Source organism: Dendrobates tinctorius, unplaced genomic scaffold, assembly GCF_039654945.1.
Source record: "Dendrobates tinctorius isolate UK_male_01 unplaced genomic scaffold, ASM3965494v1 ptg000196l, whole genome shotgun sequence".
NCBI classification, from domain to species: Eukaryota; Metazoa; Chordata; class Amphibia; order Anura; family Dendrobatidae; genus Dendrobates; species Dendrobates tinctorius.
This window is the reverse complement of record NW_027361863.1, coordinates 15352455-15365862: the sequence shown is the minus strand read 5'-3', so window position 1 is coordinate 15365862 and position 13408 is coordinate 15352455. Positions and strand designations below refer to the sequence as shown.

Here is a 13408-nt window from a genome sequence, read left to right as displayed (position 1 = left end):
ACATAGAGTAACATACTTACCAATACTTGTCACATTGTTCCCCGAAGCCATTGTCTTTTACGGAATAAATATTAACATAACAAACCACAAAAATACTCACCCACGATCCGAAGCAGTCCACGAGTGTGTCCCACGACGATGTTGGGTAGAGAACTGCAGCATCAGCTGTTGCTGCCGTTCTCTACGGGCTGCAGGAATCCAATGACGGAAGGAAGGTATCCTTCCGCACTGTATTCCTCCGCCACTTAAAAAAAAAAAAACTCCCTAGTCTCACTTTATGCCATTGCTGCGTGGGAAATTCCCACACAGCAATGGCATAAAGTGAGACTAGGGACTTTTTTTTTTTTAAGTGGGGGAGGAATACAGTGCGGAAGGATACCTACCTTCCGTCATTGGATTCCTGCAGCCCGTAGAGAACGGCAGCAACAGCTGATGCTGCAGTTCTCTACCCAAGATCGTCGTGGGACACACTCGTGGACTGCTTCGGATCGTGGGTGAGTATTTTTGTGGTTTGTTATGTTAATATTTATTCCGTAAAAGACAATGGCTTCGGGGAACAATGTGACAAGTATTGGTAAGTATGTTACTCTATGTTATATGTACTGTATGTCTATGTATGTATTGTATGAATGTATTGTATGTAGTATGTATGTAGTATGTATGTAGCATGTATGTAGTATATATGTGGTATGTATGTAGCATGTAGTATGTATGTAGTATGTATGTAGCATGCATGTAGCATGCAGTATGTATGTAGCATGCATGTAGTATGTATGTGGTATGTATGTAGCATGTAGTATGTATGTAGCATGCATGTAGTATGTATGTAGTATATATGTAGTATGTATGTAGCATGCATGTAGCATGCATGTAGTATGTATGTAGTATGTATGTAGTATGTATGTAGTATGTATGTAGCATGTAGTATGTATGTAGCATGCATGTAGTATGTATGTGTTATGTATGCAGTATGTATGTGTTATGTATGTAGTATGTATGTGGTATGTATGTGGTATGTATGTAGCATGTAGTATGCATGTAGTTTTTTTTTTTTTAACATTTAACACATTAGCCGGATGATGGGACTACTACTGTCCCATCATTGGCTAATGTGTCAATCACTGTCATGGTAGCAGGCATCGCCAGATGGGACTTGTAGTCCCATCGGACGATGCTTGCACAGACCCCCGGACATCAGCACAGCCCCCCGGCAAGCCGGCACAGCCCCCCGGCAGGCCGGTACAGACCCCCACAGGGTGCACAGACCACCGGCAGGCCGGTACAGACCCCCACAGGGTGCACAGACCACCGGCAGGCCGGCACAGCCCCCCGGCAGGCCGGTACAGACCCCGGGCAGTCCACAGCCCCCCGGCAGGCCGGCAGAGACCCCCGGAAGGCCCGAAATGACGGCGCATCATGATGCGCACACACCGCGCATCATGATGACGTCAGGCTGTCAATCAACGTTGAACTTCCGATTCCGATGCCGACTTCCGATATTGAAAAAATATCGGAAGTCGGTATCGGAATTCCGATACAGCAAGTATCGGCCGATACCCGATACTTGCGGTATCGGAATGCTCAACACTATTTGTGTGTCTTTTAGATACGAGGATATTTGGAATGGGACAAAGAGATAGTCAATTCTACCATAGGACGATTGTGCTTGTGAGAAGTCTCGTTCAGTAGGATGGAGAAATCTCCAGGCATCAATCAGTTGGTTTAGATGTAAGGTTGTTCGGATGCATGTTAGTACATTCTTGGGAACACTAGATTTCCCAGTAGAGGAATCCATTGGTGGCTCAAGAGGAACGTTCAAGTCTCCCCCCAAAATCAAAGTGCCCTCTATAAATTGGCCTGCCTCTCTCATAACTCTGGAAAACCAGGTGTCTTGTTTTATGTTGGGGGCATATACACACCCTATCGTGACTAGTTTGTGTGCCAGTTTCCCTTTTATGAAGATATATCTACCATCTCCATCGTGGAACCTGTCGAGATACTGAAATGGTGTGTTTTTTGCTAGAGTGATTGCCACCGCTCTCCCCTTCCTAGAAGAGGAAAATGAGTGGAACCATGTGTTGTAGTGATGTTTCTCGAAATTCGGGTTTTTTTCCTGTATAAAGTGGGTCTCCTGCAGGAGTGCTATATCAGTCCCCAGTTTTTTGATATGTGCTAGTACCTGAGCTCTTTTAATTGGCGCGTTGTCCTCTAACATTGTATGAAGCTATTGTCGTTTCTTGCATTCGGTCAGCCATATCGGGTCGGTGGGCGTCGGGGCTCAGATAAAGATAACAGATAATCCGCCGATGGACTTGGGGAGGGTAGGTGAGGGGAAGAAAGAGAGGTAAAAGATAAAAACATTAACACGTGTTCAACAAAAAGGGCTTGTTGCCCTAAATTAACCACTTTCATTGTAATAAGTAAAATTACTATTAATACTGTAATACCCATCAGGGAATGCAATAGGTCAAAACATAACAATTTTTCAATTTGTTCCACTTATTAACTTGGTAGTCATTATGGATTACATTTAAAGATTAATGCATAGAAGGATAGAGGACCAGGGTCTTCCATTCAATCGCTGGAGGATTGCTGCTTTCCTGCTTGTCTTTTCTTGTTTCTCTGCTCTCTAGAACCACCCGCTCTCTTCCAGGGTTCTTGCATTGACAGGTCCGGGATACAGAAATCAGTACGGGTGAGGCGAAGATCGGGCAGCCTGTCGAGTTGAATGTCCAGTTCTGTACATACTTTGGCAATGTCAGAAGATGATTTGTCTGTAAATCTTTTGCCGCCCGCTGTGATAAAGAGGCCAAATGGGAATAACCAACGGAAGGGAAACTGTCTCTGCTTGAGGGCATCCGTAAAAGGTTTCAATAGGTATCTCTTTGACAAGGTTGACGGCGCTAGATCCTAGAAAACACTAATTTTAGAGCCTATGTATTCCAAAGAATTTAGTGCCCTTGTCTTTTTAAGAATTTTCTTTCATACGGAAGTCCAGTATTCTGCAAATTATATCACTCGGAAATTCTGATTGTTTAGGCTTGGGCTTCAGCGCCCTGTGTGCCCTCTCAAGGATTAACATCTTTCTTTCATCTGGGTCCAGCATGGGCAAAAAGAGTTCATGAAGAATGGCTGGTACATCCTCCCGGTCTGCCGCCTCCGACACCCCCCGGACTCTAAGGTTGTTTCTTCTATTCCTGTTTTCAACGTCCTCCAGTGCTGTATAGAGGGAATTGATATGGTCTTCTTGCTGTTGTAGACCTGATTTTAGTTCCCCGGCAAAGGCAGACAACTTTGATTGTGCCTCCTCCAACTCCTCCACTCTGCCCCCTATCTGCTGGAAGTCTTTTTTGATTGTCGATAAATCTTTAGCTAGGGGAGCCAAGGCCGAAGACAGGATGTTTTTAATGAAGCTTCTGGAAATAGGCTTATCTGAATCCACAATGTCAGAAGGATCTTCCTGCGACTCATCTAGGTCATCACCAGAGTCTTTGTGGTGCGTTGGCCCTTGTTTAGGTCCACTTTGTTTTGTGAAAAATTTTTCCATCTTTTTAGTTGTTTGTGTCCCACTATTGACGTCTGTGTTATTTGTTCTTCCAATCTTGACCATGGTCAGTTTTTGTTGAAGAAACAAAAAAAAAACAGGTATTGTAGTGCGATTCAGAGGTCTGGGGTCAGGTATCAGAACTGTATGTAAAATGTGGTATCTTGCAGCAGAGTTGGGACAAGAGTGCAATGAAATTTCTTAGCTAATGTATTCCAGAAGTACCGCTAGATGGGGATCACCCTCTGTTTTTTACTCATAGGCTTTTCTGTGGCCCATGTAGTAGTAAACTTCAGTGCATGAAAAGATAATTATTTACCAGCTACTTGGCATTTTATCCAGCAGTTAGCATTATTATGAGAGCATTATTTTATGAGAGTGTAAGTAGCTTCCCCTGACTCATGGGAGCTCCAGTACTCTCATTCTCCATGGAACTTTTTTTTTTTTCTTCTTTTAATCTTTTAATATTAATGCATCCCCTCGGCGGGCATTTTATCCGCTCCTTAAATCATGTCAGGGACGGAGAGAGTGAGCAATTGTTCAGAGAAATATTCTTGATAAAGCGGTGGGAGGTGCCGCGTATAGCGTTACCTCCAATATTAATGGAAGATGGTGGTATATACTCAGAATGTCTGAGAGAGTCTACTATATATCTTTCTTCCCTTTGGGGATGGGGTGAGAGCTTATTGTGGGGATGAATAGGCTTTATGCGGTGCTGTATAGGTGTAAGTCGCTTTGAATTTATATCAGGGCCTTCTAGTGGGTCTCAGCAGCGCTTACTTCTTGCCACATTGTTAGGGCAGATTGTCGCTCCCCTATTTCACCTGTCACCCACCTCTTGGAAGCGTCGCTTCTTCAGTCTCTCCAGAGACGAGGGGTTAATGAACCAGTTCAGCTCTTATGCCTGTGAGCTGCGTGTGCAGCTGTGGGGGAAAGGGGACGCCAGTCCCACACCTACTGCTTCACACGGTCTGCAGCTCCTCTGGACCTCAGTTCTCCGGGGATTCCCGTTCAGTCATCTGCTTCCACCGCTATCACATGAGCTTTCTCCACTCCTCTCTCTCCAGCTCTCCTGCAGCTTGCGGTCAGCCGTGGGGGGATCCTGCACCCACTCCACGCTCTGTTGCTTCTCACGTGTGCCAGATGTAAACTCCTCCGCTAGTGAGCTGATGAGCTTTAGACCTAAAATAAGGTAGCCACTAATGAGGCTAGATGGTCTTGGTAGTCCCGGAATCCTTTTGTCGCCGGCTCCAAGGCTGGGTGTGGGGGATTGCTTCAGATAGAGCAGGAGCACAGTTGAACGTGTCCTGCTCCCTCAGCAGCCATCTTGGATCTCTCCTCCATCATTGCTTTGAACTGTACCAGCATCTATGACACCGGTGTAGTTCAATGCGGCGGGGGTGAGTCGGCGCTGGCAGCAGGCGGGCCCCTCTGCCTCATGGGCCCCATAGCGGCTGCATGATGTGCCGCTAGCTGGGGGCCCCTGGGGGAGCAGCTGCCTGGGCTGCCTGCCCCTAACGCCGATCCTGAGTTCAGGCTGTGAGGGAGCGCAGCTTCAGTGACATCACCACTAGTCACTGAAGCAAGTGCCGGCAGCATCTCATTCACCAGTAGTTTTCAGTTGGGGCTGTCACATCTTAGCACTGTCCTGGTTGAAAACTGTATATACCCCAGGTATGGATTACTGTGTGGGACACAATGACGGACAGGTATGGTATATTGTTGCTTTTTTATTTTATGTTTATTACAGGAGATCGAGGGTGTCGCATGGATTAGCTGTAAAATAAAAATGGGAAACTGTGTTGTGTTTCATTTCATTAAAATACTTTATTCTGGCTGTGTCTTTATTTAACATGTAACAACTATAGGAATAGTAATGGACAGGTGTCTTATTGACACCTCTCCATTACTAAGCTGTGGGCTTGATGTCACCTTACAATACAAAGGTGACATCAACCCCACATTTATTACCACACTTGCCACCGCTACAGGGCAAGTGGGAAGAGAAAGGCTAAGTGCCAGAATTGGCGCATCTTAGAGATGTGCCTCTTCTGGGGTGGCTGAAAGCTGATGTTTTTAGTCGGGGCGGCAATATCCATGGCCCCTTCTTAGGCTATTAATATCAGCCCGAAGCTATTGGCTTAGCCTTTTCTGGTTATTAATTATAGGGGGACCCCCACGTCATTTTTTCACAAAAAAGAATCTTTTATTAATTAAATACATGTCCCCTAATTTGCGCACACAAACACACACTACTAATTGTATTGGTCACTGACATCTATATATATATATATATATACCTATTTTGTATGTATTCAGTGTATGTAATCCATGACTTCTATCCTGTCGGTTCCGGCTGTGATTTCTCAGAACCCGGTAAATGAATTACCATCTATTCTTCTATCTATCTCTCTATGCAATATAAAGTATATACAGTATATATATATATATATATATATATATATATATATATATATGTCACAGACATATACAGTATATATTGTGGTGCAGTGACCGCTGTGACAGCTAGGGGGCGGGCACTGTATGGGTCGTGCACACAGGCATATCTATTGTGGTAATGGAGATAGGATGGTGAATGACCGTTATGTATCCCAGGGTGGGTGGCCCTGGGATGGAAGCTTGTGTGTTGATCAGCAGAGGTACTGCTGAGGTTTTTGTTACAGAGTATCAGGGAGAGCTTCCAGGTGGCTGGTGAGATGGGTGGGACCAGTCACCTACAAACCCACCCAGGGGCATGTGTCTAAACACCCGTAGTAAGCCTGTGTATATGTGTGTATGGCTGGGTGTGTGAAATAGGACCTGCAATGAGGTCATAGCTATGTGATCCGGTGGGCGTGGCTACGGACCATATAAGGTGACCAGGGTAGGTCACATGAGAGTGTGCCTACATCTGATTGGGCCATGTGGAAAGTCCTGGAAGGCCTAGGTGCTGGAAGGTGTGCTGCCTCCCTGGAGCGCACATGCTGAGGCTGCGGACCTGGTGAGGCCTGTGTATATTGGCCTGTGTGTTTTGGGACAGTCCCCAGGAGGGAATGGACGTCCTGAATGAGAAAGCAACTATGAAGGTAACCCCAGACAGGGTGAACTAACTAGGTTTTAGGCGAGAGCCTGCGTGCCGGACATAGCACAGCCTGTGTGACCACAGGTTTAACAGAGCGGAGCTCTGTCATGAACATTATGCTGTTTGATATAAGCCTGTTTCTGTTTATGGTTTATGCTGCCTAATAAACCACATGGACTGATTTATGAGAAAAAACCTGTGCCGGACCTGGTTTAATCTCAGCCAAGTGAGTGTCCCCAACACGAACAATAAGCGCTACTTTACAATATATACAACTATTTTTTGTGTATATATACAGTATGTGTTCTATCTATTCTATTCTAACCTACTCTATTCTATACTGTATGCGGCAGATCATTTGATGGCTTTTAATCTGTCTAAAATATATATGTGTGTGTGTGTGTGTGTTTTGCAGAATATTTCATTTTCAAACGATGTGTAAATGACAGAGAACTGCTGTATGTAAAAGCTCATGTTAAAATTGTATTGCATACGGATTGCATACGCATGTCATACTGATGTTCCATTTAAAAATTGTGTGACACTCACATGACACTCGAATAGCACTCGTCCGTTTTTTCGGTCAGGGAATATCGGACCGTTTTTTTTCCTCACATATGGGTATGAACCCTAACATGAGGTTCTGCAGCAGATGAGATGTGCAGAGTGTTTAGGAGAAGCAGAGACCAAAACTATAGAGCATTACTGGTCAGATGGTGGTAGAGTTTCTTAATTGATTGATATAATATAATTGATATAAATAAAGTGAGTAGACCGTCATGCATATAGCTAAATATCCAATACTTGTCTGTTTAGGTTCCACATCCTGTGACTGTAATAATGATGTCGGTGGACACCGAACCATTACCCCTGCAGCAGGTGAGTAGATATCTCGGTGTCTCCCACGTTCTCTCTTACATCGGCCGTCTCTGTGCTATAGTGCAGCTTTCCGGGGTCCTCAGAGGTTACACTGTGATCAGAAACACAGGGAATAATCCAGATCTGTAAGATATCAGAGGGGGAAATATCCTGCAGCCCCGATATCCACCATATAATGCACTGATAACAGCGCGTCTGATCATTGGATCCTCAGCTACAGATACGAGTCCTGGGAGACGAGATCTGTGCGGTGTAATATCAGTATTGTGTCATCTCACAGGGAATATTTGATATATTTAGTTTTGTTTTCATGTAATTTCCTGTTGACCAAAATCTGCAAGAAAATAATCTGCAGAAAACCAGAAATGTCAGTGGATCTTGTGATCTCCGGAGACCCCAGAGATCTCCAGTGCGAAAACCGGAATTATTATTGTATAATGGACGATATGAAGATCAAAACCTTTTATTCCAAATATAAATTATAAATTGGTGAATTTGTGTAAATCATGTTGTGTTCATTGTACAGACAGAACTGATATCAAGATCGAGAAATCTGCTCCATGTGAGGATTATTGGATCTGGTTCCGGGGAAAGTGTTATTACTTCTCTACAGAACGTGACACCTGGAGAAACAGCGAGAAATTCTGCATCTCACATAATTCATCACTGGCGATTATAGAAAGTAAAGAGGAACTGGTGAGAAACTGATAATGTACAGAACAGACATGTAATATCCACACAGGATTATATAATAACCGTATGATAGTAGTTAGCACTGCAGCCTTGCAGAGCTGGAGTCCTGGGTTTGAATCCCACCAAGGACAACATCTCCAAGGAGTTTCTATGTTCTCCCTGTGTTTGCGTGGGTTTCCTCCGGGTTCTCCGGTTTCCTCCCACATTCCAAAGACATACTGATAGGGAATTCAGATTGTGAGCCCCATCGGGGACAGTGATGATAATGTGTGCAAACTGTAAAGCGCTGCGGAATATATTAGCACTATATAAAGATTATTATTAATATAATAACAATAATATATCCACACAGGATTATATAGAACAACTGTTATATCCAGACAGGATAATATATAATAACAATTATATATCCATATTGTTTCAGGATTTTCTGTTCCGGTGTAAGAGTACAGACAATCACTGGATCGGTATGAGACGTACTGATGATAATACGGCCTGGATTTGGACTGATGGATCATTATATAATGAAAGCTTGTAAGTCCTCACATGACAGATAATTATAACGTACAATATGTAGTTGAACTATTACTTGTCTATCAGTACTCAGAACACTAAAGTGCAACTCTACTGTTAGCAAACTATAGACTTGCCATGGAAAAATCTTTGACGGGGGCCAGGGTGGTAGTCATGCCAAGGGGCTGCTGCTGCTCCATCACAGCACCCCGACGCTCCGCTTCATAATTTAAGTGTCCATCTTGTGGTTTATAATGTGTGTCATGCAATTCACCTATCTGTGGGTCAGCATCCTCCACAGCATACAGGGCTCCAATCCGTCACAAGCACACCCAAATGTTATCATAGTCCAAGTTCATTTTTCCCAAAACTTTCACTAATTTCCAAAACAAATTTAATCCAACAATCATCCAGAGTCATAAGAACTTCTCCTCCTGAGTTCTCCCTGATCTTCTCTGTCATCACAAGTCCTGGCAACATGGTATCAAGTCCCGCAGTCCCCTGAGCGATCAAGCTAACTGATTCTAGATGCTTCCCATCCTCTTTCCCCATCTTGGGCGAAAATTCAGGATGCCTCTGCCAATCCTGTTTGGACTGTAAGTCCGGGACGTCATGGAGGTTATCCCACAGCTTAGCCACTGATCCTTTCCGACTGCCTAGATCCGCTTGTGCCTCGTCGTTTCTCATTCTTCAGAACTCTCCTTCTAGTTCTTCTCTACTCTCTCTCAGCATCAACTCCCCACTGCCTCACTGCCTCAGACTAGCTCTACTCACCCTTTTTACTAACGCCTCCCATACTACCTTCCTTTTGGTCTATCACTTACCAACATTTAACTATCACTATTCTGGCTGAAACCAGTTAACTATTTCTGTCTTATCTAAATCTGAATCTGGCATACAGCTCTATGGTGCCCCCCTTAATACTAACCCACAACTACAATGCCATAACCCTTACCAATGCTGACCTAACACTGCCACTGACTGTCCCTATTCTTGTCCCTAACACACACAGATATCAGAACAGACAAGATATGATATTCTAAGCCATAATACTGCTCAAAGGAACACAATATGACAAGCAGATGACACTCCAGGTCATATTACAACTCAATGCATTTCCCATCTTCCAAGGTTCATCAGGATTTATAAATGAGTTATAAATGTTTTCTGGGGGGGGATTTTCACAAGTGGTTGGGGTGAGCAGGGAGAGGCGCCGGGGGGGGGGGGCATTGCGCAGGTTATAGGGCTCCAAGCTCCGCTGATAGGCAGGGGCAAGTAGGTCAGTGTAGGGGCAGGCTAGCCCCCTACGGTGCTCTATCTTTTGTTTGTGGTGGTATGATGCATTATTGGTATAGTGATAAATTATTTAGTGACTTTTAATATTATATAATAAAGTTTGAAGATTTTAAGATTCTTTCGTGTAGCAACATCCAGTAAATCGCTGTCTTTTTCCAATAAATGCCAGTTCCTATCAATAACAGATCAAATGTATCTCTCCATCGGACCATATTTAAAATGAAAAAGAAACCTTTTCTCTTTTTCCTCTTTTGTTTTTTGGCTTTCCAACCGTCCTATTGTAAATCTTTTTAAGAGATGGAGCTTGTTTTCTGTAAGGTGTTGTCTAATAGTGGGTCTGGATACCTTCTTTGCTGAAACCTTCTTTTTAAATCTTCTGCCTGTTCCTGAAAATGTGCCTCATTGTTAATTTTTCTCAACCTAAGGAACTGAATGTATGGAAGGGATTACTTTGCATGTTGGGGATGAGCATTTTTTTTTTTAAATGTAGCAGCGAGTTTAGTTGAGCAAGGCTCTCTGTGGACCACTGAAAGGAGTGTACCTTCGTGAACTTTGATTTTTACATCTTAGAATTCTAAATTATGGCCTCCAAAAATATTAGTGAATCACATGGTCACTGTATTAATGTCATTAACATACCTAACAAAATCCTCAAATTGATCTCTCGTCAACAACCAAACAACGTTGACATACGTCAAAAAAGTTCTAATGAATTTGATATAAGGGTTTTTCAATGAAAAAACATATCTGTCCTCCAAAGTGGCTAAGAACAGATTAACAAACAAACATGCTCTCATCGTACTCATCTTTGTGATCGTAAATTGTAGATACCACTTATCCAAAAACCTGAATAAGAATAAATCCTATGGCATCACAAATAACATTTTTTTAGTAATTCCTGGCTTTTGTCCTTGTTGATGAGAATAGAGTGGATAGCCTCAATTCCCTGTTCCTGTGGCATTCTAGTGCACAGACTCGCGACATCGATGCTAAGACAAAGTCATTCTGCCACTTGACCTCTTGTAAAGTGTTTAAAAAATTGCATGTATCTGTGGCACCCCGAGGCTCAGTCGCCACATAGGTACTGCACCTTCTCCTAAGGTGTGGTATCCCACCATCCTGGTAAGTTGGGAACTCCTTTCCACACTCCAACACCTGCACCCCACATACAGGATAGGCACAGCCACATTGCGGCTCTTAGCTCAGAGGGTAGCAGAGCACTTTTGGTGGTTCCCTGCTTCGAAACACGAGATGTGCTGGGAGGTGGGTGGAGTTTAGATCCATATAAAAGAGTGGGAAGGTTTAGGTAGGACTTCAGTTCAGACCGGGAGGTCAGGCAGTCAGAGGAGTCTGACCGCAGGATAGAGAGAAAGAAGCCACTCATACAGGAGTGAGGATCCCTGGAAGAAGGGGAGAAAGAGGGAGTGCTGCGGCTGCCTCAGTGATCTGAGCCAGCTGGCACAGGAAAGAGAAGAGAAAGACATAGAACTGCAACCTAAGCATCCATAAGAGAGAAAGACAAGTACGGAACGAAGGAGTAGAGAGAACAGAGAGGAGTTGTGGATTGGAAGAGGAACCCTGCCTATAGGTTCTCAGCGCAAGGCCGGGGCCCGGTCCCCGAGGTTGTATGGACACTTATGGTTCTGCAGCAGACACCGGTGGAGTAGTTGGCTGTAAATGCACTACTCCCATCCAAGACTTGGGGCACAACAGCAACTGTATAGAGAGCCGGGACTCAGGAGAAGGGAGTCCCCGAAGTAGGCTACAGCTGTCTGCTGTACAAGGAGAGTTCTAGGAACATCTAGTAAGGAGGCATTCCAGGGTAACTAAGTACTGGAGTGCTTCACACCACAAGGTGCTTTGGCGGAGTCGTTCAGGAAGGTACATGTTGGCGGAGTGTTGGAGAGGAGAGCCCTGACTTGCCCGGGAGGTTTATTGAGTCTCTACCCCGGAGGACACGGCACGGAGGCAGGCACCAGTGTGCACCACGAACTGTGAGTAAAGCTTTGAAACTGCAAGCCCTGGTGTCCTCCATTCATTCGTCGCTAACACCTTCAGCAACGCTACATCTGGGTACCAGCATCCATACCATTCTGTGCCTCTCCTCATCCATTGCACCTACACTGCCCTGGGACTACAGCTCCACCTGTGGGGAGCTACACCACCTTTGCTGCACCACACCATCAGTCCCAGCGGATCTGCATGCAGCATTGGCTTAACATCTTACTTGCCAAACACCACAGGTGGCGTCACAAACTATTCATATAAACTATATCACAAACTACCATTGATTTGGGCGCCCAGGGCCACGGACCGGGTCACTGCTGCTGTGACACGCATCCCCCCTGACACCGGCCCGGTACCGAGTACCCCACGGCCCTGGGACGGGGCGACCCAAATTCTTCAAATAAGAAGGGATATTTGGCAGGAGGGGAGGCGTAGAAGCTAATCAACCTATTTCGACAAAGGTTCTGTTATAGAACCCACCCCTGAAAGTATTGGTCATCCTGGAGGTGCCAAAAGTGATTTCTGCAGTTCAGGCATACAATACCAATGTGGTTTTGGGGTGAAATCTGGAAATTATTTTACTGCCCTTTTCTAAGTTAAAACTCCCAATTGAACATATTTACTTGCCTGAATTGCATTTCCATATCCTTGGGTAAAGAGTAGTTGAGCAATGTGCACAGAGAAAAATCAACCAAAACAGTCACATTCCAAGTCTGCTGCTATGTTCTAAACCTTTTCTAATAAAGGAACAATTGTATCCCCTTCTCTCACATTCCAATGTTTGTTACCTATTTGATTGGCACCCAAGATCCCTGTTGTGTGGAAGTTGTGATTTGGGGCTTAACAGACAACTCAGGCAGCATTTAGTGCTGGATTTTCTCCATTGAAACTACTTTCTGTACCGACTGCTCATAATTTATAAGATACCTGCTTAGAATAATTTATTGTGATAAAAATATTTTTCATCATGTGCACACAAAAGCCCCAGTAAGCAGAAGACACAGTGCTGATACTATGGGTTCAATAAGATGAGCATACAGTATAATTGATCCGTATGATGTCTGTGTGCGCCACAGTCCACACAAGCAGTGCACCTGGCCATATTTACATGCATACCTATTGTTTAATAATGCATGCATTGTAAATGTAGCTCTGTCACACATCCACAACCCACACGGAGCTGTACATGAAGCCAGTGACCTGTGTAATTCACATCAGTATTTTGTGGATGCAACTACCCGTTTTATCAAAATCGATTCGGACTGTAGAAAGAAATCACAGATCTGCTCTGCCCCATAGTTTAATATTGGTCCGAGGGTTATCAAATAAAACATCGCACAGCACTCGTCTGTGTAATACGCTCTTGTGAGTGAGCCCTAAAACCACAAGATTAA

General features: G+C 44.2%; 1 protein-coding gene across 1 annotated transcript in view; it reads left to right on the top strand.

Moving 5' to 3' along the window:
- Positions 1–13408, top strand: part of LOC141056201 (C-type lectin domain family 2 member E-like) — a 43488-nt gene that overhangs the window by 24504 nt on the left and 5576 nt on the right. Inside the window, exons 4-6 of the mRNA XM_073552907.1 lie at positions 7443–7505; positions 8032–8201; positions 8623–8732. Coding sequence (XP_073409008.1) covers positions 7443–7505; positions 8032–8201; positions 8623–8732 — 343 coding nt within the window. The remainder of the gene's footprint in view (positions 1–7442; positions 7506–8031; positions 8202–8622; positions 8733–13408) is intronic.